The 12,597-nt window shown below is 42.8% G+C and overlaps 1 protein-coding gene across 2 annotated transcripts in view; it reads right to left on the reverse strand.

The window, feature by feature from the left end:
* The window catches only part of LOC111972073 (SRSF protein kinase 2-like), a 91,168-nt gene extending 79,621 nt beyond the window's left edge, over positions 1 to 11,547 (reverse strand). For both annotated transcript variants that reach the window (XM_023998913.3, XM_023998912.2), the window contains exons 1-2: positions 11,426 to 11,547; positions 11,132 to 11,198 (exon numbers count right to left, since the gene is read on the reverse strand). In XM_023998913.3, coding sequence (XP_023854681.1) covers positions 11,132 to 11,198; positions 11,426 to 11,441 — 83 coding nt within the window. In that variant the 5' untranslated portion in view covers positions 11,442 to 11,547. The remainder of the gene's footprint in view (positions 1 to 11,131; positions 11,199 to 11,425) is intronic.
* Between the last annotated feature and the right edge of the window lie 1,050 nt (positions 11,548 to 12,597).

Here is a 12,597-nt window from a genome sequence, read left to right on the forward strand (position 1 = left end):
CACTGAAAGAATAAACGTTTTGTTTTCGAAATGATAGTTTCCGGATTTGACCATATTAAATGACCTAAGGCTCGTATTTCTGTGTGTTTATTATATTATAATTAAGTCTATGATTTGATATTTGATAGAGCAGTCTAACTGAGCGGTGGTAGGCAGCAGCAGGCTTGTAAGCATTCATTCAAACAGCACTTTCCTGCGTTTTCCAGCAGCTTGCAATGCTTGAAGCACAGCGCTGTTTATGACTTCAACTCCCGAGATTAGGCTGGCAATATTATAGTGCCTATAAGAACATCCAATAGTCAAAGGTATATGAAATACAAATGGTTTAGAGAGAAATAGTCCTATAATTCCTATAATAACTACAACCTAAAACTTCTTAACTGGGAATATTGAAGACTCATGTTAAAAGGAACCACCAGCTTTCACATGTTCTGAGCAAGGAACTTAAACATTAGCTTTTTTACATGGCACATACTGCACWTTTACTTTCTTCTCCAACACTGTGTTTGCATTATTTAAACCAAATTTGAGACTAAATTGATTTTATTTATGTATTATATTAAGGTAAAATAAAAGTGTTCATTCAGTATTGTCGTAATTGTCATTATTACAAATATATAAAAATCGKCCGATTAATCGGTATCGGATTTCTTTGGTCCTCCAATAATCGGTATCGGCGTTGAAAAATCATAATCGGTCAACCTCTAGTTCACACACACCAAGACAGTCGTGAAGAAGGCACAACAACGCCTCCTCCCCCTCAGGAGGCTGAAAAGATTTGCCATTGGCCCTCAGATCCTCAAAAAGTTATACAGCTGTACCATTGAAAGCATCTTGACTGGCTGCCTCACTAGTTGGTAAGTCAACCGCTTGGGTTCTGACCACAAGGCGCTATAGAGGGTAGTGCATACTGCCTAGTACATCACATGGGCCAACTACTCTGCTGAGCTGTGGATATCAGATCCATTCAGCCAGGCCACAGTATCGATGAAGCAGCATTGGCTGAGCAGATCTGTCCAACAGGGACCGAACTCCTGAGCTTCCCCCTCTTGCTCACTCACACTCGAATCCACTTCCCTTTGACACACTCTCAGTCCATACATCTCTGACCAGGGACATATATGGTACTGATAAGGCCTATATGGCACAGCTCTCATCACTAGCAATGTGAATTGACAATCTACACAAACAAACCGTAAACAAGTGCATATAAGCTTCAGGTCACTGATGTCCAGTCAGCAGAACCAACCAACAAGGTCTGATCCGCTGTATTGGCTCTTCACCATCACTAAGTGATCCTCTCTGGGAATCAATTAAATGAATGAATTAACCTAAGTCAGCGGTTGTGCTGAGGTCTGCTCAGACAACGTTGAAGCCTGTACCTAGTCCTCTGACTTCCATAGAAGAACCACCACAACGTAGTCAGGTACCATGGTCCTCTGTAGCTCAGTTAGTAGAGCATCGCCCTAGCAATGGCAGGATAGTGGGTTCGATTTCTGGGACCACCTGTACGTAAAATGTATGAGAGTAGGTTGCTTTGGATAAAAGCATCTGCTAAATGGCACATTATATTATAATTATATATACCTATTTATAACTTTGACTTAACTCCAAGAGTGGGAGTTGTAAGCTGCAGCAATATTATTCAGCTACCGCAGAAAAAACATTTGTCTGAATTCCAGAGAACATTACGCTACCTGGCTGCCTCACTCCATTGCACCACACACAGTCCTGTTCGCTAGCCTGCTCCCATCTTCCATCAGCTGGCGAAACACAAGACAAAAATCAATGCTGTTGATGTAGCAACATCAATCAGTCTGCATTGGGCTCATACAGGGATCTACATTACAGCAGTACAGGGGAGGGAGCAGAATTATACGACACACACTGTTAGCACTGAGGCTGGGATATTTATAGGAGTTAGGAGTTAAGATACAGTATCACTAACAACAAAAACGCTGTGATACACAGAATTATGGCAATGTCATTGAAGCTCTGGCGCATGGGTACTCAAGCACTATTTAAGAAGGTCCGGTCACACACAGTTTATACAGTGCATTTGAAAAGTATGCAGACCCTTTGACTTTTTCCACATTTTCTTACGTTACAGCCTTATTCTAAAATTTATTAAATAGTTGTTTTTTCTCTCTCATCAATTTACACACAATACCCCATAATGACAAAGCAAAAACAGGTTTTTAGAAATGTTTGCAAATTTATAAAAAGTAAAAAACTGAAAGATAACATTTACATAAGTATTCAGACCCTTTACTCAGTACTTTGTTGAAGCACTTTTGGTAGCGATTACAGTATCGAAGACTTCTTGGGTATGACGCTACAAGCTTGGCACACCTCTATTTGGGGAGTTTCTCCCATTCTTCTCTGCAGATCCTCTCAAGCTCTGTCAGGTTGGATGGGAAGTGTCGCTGCACAGCTATTTTCAGGTCTCTCCAAAGATGTTCGTTCTGGTTCAAGTCCGGGCTCTGGCTGGGCCACTCAAGGACATTCAATGGCCCTAGGACCATGCCTCAGGACTACCTGGCATGATGACTCCTTGCTGTCCCCAGTCCACCTGGCCGTGCTGCTGCTCCAGTTTCAACTGTTCTGCCTGCGGCTATGGAACCCTGACCTGTTCACCGGACGTGCTACCTGTCCCAGACCTGCTGTTTTCAACTCTCTAGAGACAGCAGGAGCGGTAGAGATACTCTTAATGATCAGCTATGAAAAGCCAACTGCTATTTACTCCTGAGGTGCTGACTTGCTGCACCCTCGACAACTACTGTGATTATTATTATTTGACCATGCTGGTCATTTATGAACATTTGAACATCTTGGCCATGTTCTGTTATAATCTCCACCTGGCACAGCCAGAAGAGGACTGGCCACCCCTCATAGCCTGGGTTCCTCTCTAGGTTTCTTCCTAGGTTCTGGCCTTTCTAGGGAGTTTTTCCTAGGCACCGTGCTTCTACACCTGCATTGCTTGCTGTTTGGGGTTTTAGGCTGGGTTTCTGTACAGCACTTTGATATATCAGCTGATGTAAGAAGGGCTATATAAATACATTTGATTTGATTCAGCGACTTGTCCCGAAGCCACTCCTGTATTGTCTTGGCTGTGTGCTTAGGGTCATTGTTCTGTTGGAAGGTGAACCTTCGCCCCAGTCTGAGGTCCTGAGCACTCTAGAGCAGGTTTTCATTAAGGATCTCTCTGTACTTTGCTCCATTCATCTTTTCCTCGATCCTGACTAGTCTCCCAGTCCCTGCCGCTGAAAAACATCCCGACAGCATGATTCTGCCACCACTATGCCAGGTTTCCTCCAGACATGACGCATGGCATTCAGGCCAAAGAGTTCAATCTTGGTTTCATCAGACCAGAGAATCTTGTTTCTCATGGTCTGAGAGTCCTTTAGGTTCCTTTTGGCAAACACCAAGCAAGCTGTCATGTGCCTTTTACTGAGGAGTGGATTTCGTCTGGCCACTCTACCATAAAGGCCTGATTGGTGGAGAGCTGCAGAGATGGTTGTCCTTCTGGAAGGTTCTCCCATCTCCACAGAAGAACTCTGGAGCTCTGTCAGAGTGACCGTTGGCCCTTCTCCCCCGATTGCTWAGTTTGGCCGGGCGGCCAGCTCTAGGAAGAGTCTTGGTGGTTCCAAACTTCTTCCATTTAAGAATTTTGGAGGCCACTGTGTTCTTGGAGACCTTACATGCTGCAGAAATGTTTTGGTACCCATTTTAATCAATTTTAGAAAAAGGCTGTAACCTAACAAAATGTCTGAATACTTTCCGAATGCACTGTGAGTGGCAAAGGTTTGGATGAATATTGTAATTTAATCGGCATAGTAACAAACCGCCAACACGCAACCCATGCAACCCCAAACTGTTCACACCCCTCTTATTGCCAGAAAGAAAATGTTGCTGCAATTCTACACATTTTGCCATAGGGCGTTGAGAACATTTAGCAGTTTTTAAAGCAAATTTCCTGCATTTCTACCCATTTTGCCATATCTTATGGGTGTTCATATGATATTGGAGTGACTCAACAAAAAGAAAATGGGGGACCCCTGGTTGGATGAGGCCCCTGGGCACATAATCTGGTTATAATAACTATGATTTTTTAAGTAGGGACCTGCGGTCCATATTGACCCCGTTTTGGGTCCGGATCCGGACCGCTGTCCGCCAGTTGAGTATGGCTTCTCTAGTGGTTCTGAGTTTAATGCTAGCAGAAATCATAAACTCAGAATTGAGATGACTGAGTCATCTCGAACCATATCTTTAGAGTTAGGGGAGGTTTAGCCATCCTTCATCTCAGTGTGTTAACCTACAAATCTATCTGATAATGCATATAAAGTGCAAAAACTAACTACAAACAGGTATAATCATCATGTAATAATTCTGGCAGCATTGAAGCTGGACATGGAAAGGTTGATCCATGACTCATTCAGGCAGTCGCCCAGGCAGTCATGCCAGGATAAGTGTGAGCATGCAGCCTCCTGTATGCCTGTGTGAATGAGTTGGTGATAGGATCACATTACTAGTTACTAACCGACTGTAAACCACTGAATAAATAAGCAACAGTTGGATGAAAAGTGCATGTTCTGATAGAAAGTGAACCTCTGGCCAGGATGATGAACAAATCCCTCTATCCCTCCACCCCCACACACAGTCAATACCTTGTTCATAACATAGACCATAAAACAAATCAAAGACGAAAGATTCTATCAAGTCATAAGTTATGTCTTGTAGAAATAACTGGCTGCCAAGGCTTAAAAAACTGCCCCCAGAAACCATTTAAAGGGCAGTGAGCAAACTTAATCTGTCAAGAGGCAGCATGAATGAGACAGATGGAAGAGAATATGAGGCACTCAGGCCCAATTCAGACTGTCTGCAGAATATACTCTATTTCAGAACCATCCCATCTACATAACCTAACACAAATGTACACATGGACATGAAGACTCTCTCTCACACACACACATACACTCTGCACCACACCCAGGCGCCACTCTCCTGTGGTGTGCTGTGTGTGTGTTGTGTGTGTGTGTGTGTGTGTGTGTGTGTGTCCTGTTCTGTTCTGTTCTGTTCTGTTCTGTTCTGTTCTGTTTCGCTGTAGCTGAGGAGTGAAAGGAGCCTCTGTTCTTCCCAGCTTTGTTGTGATCTTCCTTTCTCAGGCCCTGTGTTGTTCTGATGGCAGGGTGTGGCCAGGTCAGATGTCAGCCAAATAGGCAGGGGGGGGTCGACGGGTGGGCGTAACCCTCCAGGGGCTGGGGGTGCAAACAGAAGAGAGTTCTCTCCATATGAATGGCGAGGAGGCTGTGATGTGGGTCAATGGTACGACTGCTTTGCTTTGGCCCCCTCTGGTTTCAGTTAGGTCTATATGAGCTCCTGTCTGTAGCAATAGACAGACATGTAGACATAGCCCTCCTGAGGGGCCTACCCCATACACAAAACACATACACACGTGGGCACACATGTAAGCTTATACGCTCATGCGCACGTGCACAAACATGCACACACACAGAAAATGTATGGACAGGAAGGACAACTTGTTGCCTGAGTATTGCTATGAGTCACCTGAGAACATGTCATGCGTTTGTTGTTGTGGTTTCCACTCCGGCTCAAAGTGTGTCTCTACAGAGAGATTGTTCCAAGCAGCAGCCAAGCTTTAACAAAAACATACAGTTATGACATTTAAAGGTGGCAAAAGCCAGATAGAGTGTGATACAGGTAAATTATGTAAGGTCTCTTTCAGAGCAATGTCAATACTCATGAAGTCACACATGATGTCAATAGACCCAATTTCATCAACTGAAATTGATAGATACATTGTAATAGATCCAGTAAAACTAGGGATGCACCGATATGACATTTTTGGCTGATACCGATATCGATATTTTCCTTGCCCCCCCCCCCCCAAAAATGAAAACGATAACCGATATTTAAAATTTTAGCTGCCTTTTAAGCATTCAGTACAGTTAAATAGTTGAAACACACACACAACACACACACACACGCACACTACACCAAAAAATTTATTTTGCTGGCATTTAAGTCCCCATTACCAGTAAAACATAATCAAAACCTATTTCTTTCACTTACTTGCTGTGCTGTTTTGTTGTTAATTTGTTCAGTCGTTTCATTCTCAACCAGGATTTCATCATACATGTCAAGCAGTGAAGTTTCAGCTCTGTCTGTCCGTGGCCCCTCTTCGTCGGKGSGCACTGTCACTGTGTCTGTTTCCATCTTGTCCAACTGTGTCTGTAACATTTCACGTAAACCCTGTTTCTTGTCTGCATCGAAGTAGCGGGCCTTGTACCTAGCATCGAGTATGGTGGCCACACCGTAAAGCAGCTCAGAGAATGCCACCAAATCGCTTGTTCACAGCCTCTTGTAGAGTACTTTTGCAAGTTTTAACCCCACGGTCTGTCGGCAGTTTTGTTGAGCAGGCATTTCAATGCCATGACAGAGGGTATCACATCTGCTGCAGTTGCAGTTGATGAGCTTATTTCTCGAGTTAGTTGTTTGAATGGCATTAGGAGTGTGTTCATGTTCCCAAATGCCATTGAAATGGCAGCAGCGGTATGAGAACCAGCACATTCTTGAGCATGCAATACGGCTTTCCTCAGTACGAAATCCTYATCRACCCACTGTGCTGTCAGACTCAACATGCTCATAGGGCTGACATCGCTGGTCCAAATGTCAGTCGTGAAGCTAATAGCAGTAACACCCATAGCAAGCAGCTCATGGATGTGCATTCCAACAATACTGTGTAACTCCGGTAGGGCAACATCTGAAAAATAGCGCCTACTTGATACAGTGTACTGGGGCTCGAGGTGCTCGTCCAGTCGGCGAAAGCCAACATCATCCACGACAGAGAACGGTTGATTGTCAAGGGCAATGAATTCCATTATCTTGGCGTTAATGGATTTTATTTATATATTTTTTTTAATTTTTTTATTATTATTATTATTATTATTTATTTWTTTTTTTCTTAGGGGTGGATCAGCGTTAATGGATTTTTCCTTTGAGTTGTCTCGCTGAAATGTTCTTACTCTTTCAAATGACTGCTGGACTTGAACTTGTTTAGTTGCTGGRAGTGTGCCCTTAGTATTTTTCTGCTTTTGTTCTAAGTAGTCTCTGAACATCTGGGGGTGATGCACTTTCAAATGAGTAATTATGTTTGTGGTATTGAAAGATTTCMCCCTCTCCCCTCCTCGGGAAATAATAGCAGTACAAATGTTTCATATGGCCTTTTGGTTATCTTCCTTTGAAACTTCAAAATAGGTCCACACAGCAGACATTGTGGTCTAGGTTAGGAATGCTGTGTTGCACGTGTAACRCAGTATTTGTCGTGGCGTCATTACCTCATTTACCTACGTTACATAGCTATGACATCGGTTTTGCACATCGGCGTTAAACTAGACATCGGGCCGATGTTGGCATTTTTAGCTAATATCGTCTGATTCCGATATGCTTACCGATATATCGTGCATCGCTAATTATAACAGCATGATAACAAGATACATTTCTAACATCATTCAATGAATGGCAAGAAGAAGAAGAAAAAAACCAGTGCTTCAATACATTTCTATTTGACATGTTTGTGAGTGACGTGCGGAATCATTTGGTGAATGTTTCCTGAAGCAACAGCGATTCCAACCCCTTCCACAGCGCACCTGTGTGGGCGGAACCTTGGTATGGATTCACCTAATTGTGGCCAGTGACTACACCGATGACTTTGGTTCAATAGCATTGTGCCATGAAGTCTGCTCCTCTCTCTCCAGACCAATTCGTATGCACTTTACAGGGCCAATGTGCCGCTGTGCGCATACCAACTACTGCACTTCGTCACAAACGCCTCACGCACCATGCAATAGACAGCACTCACACACCCAAACCAAAATTTGCACCAGATCATTCTCACTCTAGTAGAAGTCCTTTGTCTACACAAACACTCACACTCTGTTAGGCTACATCACCAACAGCCATCTAGCAGCCACAGACCCCAGTGTGATTCACATATAGTGCCTTTAAACCGACGAAAGTAGCTAGTTTATTCATTTGGGATGCTTATCTGTCTCTGTGCTGTCATTACTGCAATGAGGCCGAGGAAGCCTGTCACATCAGTCAGATCTCTTTTACAACCCCCAACCAAGGTTCAGGGTTTCAGTCTCAGTTGCAACTGAAGTTACCTAGTACAGAAAAAAAAATACTGGGTTGTTTTGTTCACCCAATGCAGGCATTGGGTCACTTAGTTGGGTTGTTTTATTTAAAAAGAGCAAGGTTGGGTTGTTGATGGTGGGTTATTGGTGCTGGGTTATTGAGATATGACCAGATCCTATAGCTGTACATCAAATCAGCAATCTGTTCTAGCTCAGTCCCCAAAAAGGAGTGGTTCTGACCCCTGCGCACACACGTGCTCAAATGGCGAACACTTGTGCATAAACGCTGCGCAAATGGAGCCTGTCATTACAGCCATAAACAGTGATGCATTTATTTTCAAAACACAAGATACCGAAAATAAACTGTGTTTTACCTGCATTTTGATCTGAAAGTCATTCATGTTAGCAGTCAATATCAACTAGGGATAGCGTGTCACATTGTCACTTCTCAGGAGTCCAGAGCAAGCAGGATCATATGGCCTACGTGTATGCAGCAGAGGTTGCAGGATTGGATAGAAAGCATGATCTGTCCCTCACCTTTTTCTTCCTCACAAATATCATATTTAATTTGCCTGAAAGATACATCTTCATCTCATAAGTATTGAAGGTAGTGTAATGTTACAGCTATCTTTAGACATATAGCCAGTACCCACCACTGAGGTATATAATTGTAACCCACCCAAACTAGGCCTAGCTGAAATATGTAAATGATCAATGAAAACACCAGGTAGCCTATTGTTGCAACCTGGTCTCAGAGCATTTCGTATTAATCTGTATGTAAAACAAAAACACTCTATTTAGTATGATATGTTACGAATTACAATTCGTATTATTATATTATGAATTGCAACACGTACAATAGGTTACGAATTTGCAAAATGTACAATATGTTGCGAATTTGCTAAATGTATGATATGTTACGAATTCTAGCTAGGCGGCTAGGTTAGCTAGGCTAGGTCTTGGGGTTAGAGTTAAGGTTAAGTTAAGGAGTTAAGTTAAAGGGTTATGGGTAGGGTTAGGGGATGGGTTAGCTAAAAGGATAAGGTTAAGGCAAAAACGAAAGTAAGGTGGTTGGTCGGGGTGGGTGAGCATATAACATGAACATCTAGCAACCCAAAGGTTGTGATTTAGAATCTCAAAATGGACAACTTTAGCACATCTAGCAACCCAAAGATTGTGAGTTCAACTCTCATTACGGACAACTTTAGSATTTTAGCTAATTAGCAACTTTTCAACTACTTTGCATGTTAGCTAACCCTTCTCTCAACCTTAAGTAACCACCTGTCTTATTTAACCATACCAAACGTAACACATCATACTAAGTCTAGTCTGGTCTATGACACCAGGCTGATTGTTGTAGCAAAGATGCGTCTGTAGCAGATTGCTAAAATGTACTTTATATGGATAATATCAATTTAGGTAGTCTACTCTATTTTTGACATGCAAAATTGTAGAAAATTAAACAAGCGCTTTCCGGTCACTAATCTGTATATGTGCGCCTGCCTTTGCGCATCATTGCTGATGACTGGTAAACAGTCAAGAACTGCAACTTTTTGGTTGAGAAGCACAGATTATATATTTTTTTCAACAAGAATTTGGTGCAATGCAGATCGAATAAGCAAAGGTATAAATATAAAATACAAATGGTAGGCTATTCTGTATGTAGCCTATTAAAATATGTATGAATTGTTTATATTTTTCCCATTGTTTCACACTAGCAACCCCACAAACCTTCTCCTTGAGGGGGTTTGATTAATCCGTGTAGGCGTGTTTTGCATCAGCTGAAAGTTTATTGCATTCAATTTGGAACCGGGCTGGATCCCAGGCACCAGGCTCCCAGTTCAAAGCCCACAGCGAAGTCGGCTCTAAACAAAAGTGACGTAAATAATCACGTGTAGTAATTACTAGGATTTTGTGTTTTCCCATGCAAAAGGGATTGCTTTTGATAAAAATGCCTTATCTGCCTTCCCAATGAAAACAAGTTAGAAAATTAAAACATGTATTTTATGGAAAAGATGCACCATGCTGCTTTGCTGACAAAATGACAGAGTTGCGCAGATTACTGTTCGATTTGAGAAGGGCACGCCTCCCTTCTCCGCTTTCGCCTGATAGTTTCAAGTCATCAGTCTCAAGCCAAAGTCGAGTCCCGAGTCTTGAAGCTCAGAGTCAAAGTCAAGCGAGTCCAAATCAGACTCGAGTCAACACCTCTGGTAATAAATCATCTTTATATTCTAAAAGAATGTGTAAAATGCTAAACATTTTAAAGAAAATGTTGATTTGCAGTATGTAAATGTAACATGAACAAGAATTACATTTACTCTCACAGGTTGTCAATAAGAGCTTTCTTAAAGCCACACCCCTGATAAGCCACGCCTCCTGAAAAATAACCTAAGGATTAAATTCAAAAATACCCAGCTGCTAGGTCAACCAGCATGAAAGTAAAAAAATATCCAACTGATGGTTAAATTTACCCATGTTTGGGTAATCCCAACAAYATGTTGGGTTTTCACAGAAAGAGTCAGTCATTGCCGATGTATTAGGCCTACGATATACAACTCCAGCATGCAATTCATATCCTCCTTGGGCAAAAAGCCATTCCAGGCACGAGATATCCATCGACCTATCCATACACAAGGGGGCCCGAGGGACGTTGCCAATGGCAACTTCCGACACCACACAGTTGGAGCGCCCAGACGAGCTGGACCAGAGTTCCCGTACCAGCACCTGCACCACCGCCCTCGCAATATGCCTGCTATGTGTGCGTTTTGCCATACGTGCCAAAAACAGACTTAGTATGTTGCCTTCGCACCAGCTACTCAACCAGCCACTGCCAACAATGACAACTTAGCTGGCTGACGTTCTATGGAAAGCTTAATAACCGCTGTCACGACCTGACACAAGAGACATAACAAATGAGCACAGCACCACCAAATACCACTTCCACTCCATTCCATTCCGAACACCGCCCTGCTTACCTCCTTCCGTGGGCTGCTTTGTCTTTTTTCCCCTTGGGCCTTCTCTTTCGGGCCTGGATTGCCATCACTAGAAGAGATTAGATTAATGTAGAGGTAGGACCGACGTCCGAGCACCGAGAAGGGACAGAGAGAAAGAACAACACATCAGTCTCGAGCTATARCTGGCCGGTCCAGGCATCCTTAACCAAAAAGGTTGGAAACCCCCGCACGCGCGTAATTTCACCACCTCTTATCAAAACCAACAAAAGCTGTCCCGTAGTCGGAATAATTGAAAAATAGAAAATATTTCCATACCTTTCCTGGAGCTCATGATGTTTTCCTCCTTCCCTTCAGCAGCAGCGGCAGCTCAACCGCAGCAGCCGAGATCTCACGCTCTCTAGTCTCCAGCCTTCTCTCTGGAGAACGCGCACTCCCTCTGTCGTTAGGAGGAGGAGGCGCGCTCAAGCACTGGAGCTATATGCTACGTGGCCGCGCACAACTGTCACAATTGAAGTTAGCGCGAAAAGGAGCGCTTAAATTGAAAGAACCAAAACCAGAAAGACTGAGTCCCTCCGGTCAACATTAGACTATCCCCATTTTATTAATGTCTCTGATGTCTTGAACATTAAAACATTTCCCCTGCCTGCTTCCCTATTTATCCCCACGTCAAAGCACTATTAGCTCAGTATTAGCTCATCTAGAACCTAAAATAGTTATTCCGCTGTCCCCATAGGAGAACCCTTTGAAGAACCCKTTTTGGTTCCAAGTAGAACCATTTCCACATAGTGTTCTACATCGAACAAAAKGATTCTAACTGSAACCAAAAAGTGTTCTACCTGGAACCAAAAAGGGTACAGCCGAAGAACCCTTTTGGAACCCTTTTTTCTAAGAGTGTAGGTTAACTGGGGTGTATCATGAGCAAGGGGAACCCTGAATAACACAGAGCCTCCTGCTGAATTATCCACCTTATTTTATATTTTTTTCAAGTCATGTTATTGACATGCTGGTTCTGGCAAAGTCTCCTTTTCATCCAATGTTGAAAGCTGTTTAGGATTCTGGGGAATGACTAGGCCTATCTCAAATGGGCCCAGAATAGGCTTAGCTGGTTAGGTSAATGGGTTTCAAAAAGTATCTGCAATTTAGTTATCTGTTGTGTCACCCGATCAATCCATAGCTGGTGGGTCATATTATGGCAAACATAATCCGTTATTATCTCACCCTGGATCACATAACTTTCTCTGACCCAGAACAACAATTATCCTACAAATAGGCCTATTTCTCAAAGACATCTGTATTTTTTTTATTTACATTTAAAAAAAGGCCTGCCTGCGATTGGCAATCTGCGATTAGCCTACATTTTCTCATTATAGGACTAGACTATTAGAAGTATAAAGTATATAAACTATAATCGGCATTGAACACTATGTGGCAGCTGAATCATAAGCTATTCATAAATGAAAGATAGCGTTATATTGAAACACTGTGGC

Source organism: Salvelinus sp. IW2-2015, linkage group LG13, assembly GCF_002910315.2.
Source record: "Salvelinus sp. IW2-2015 linkage group LG13, ASM291031v2, whole genome shotgun sequence".
Lineage (NCBI taxonomy): Eukaryota > Metazoa > Chordata > Actinopteri > Salmoniformes > Salmonidae > Salvelinus > Salvelinus sp. IW2-2015.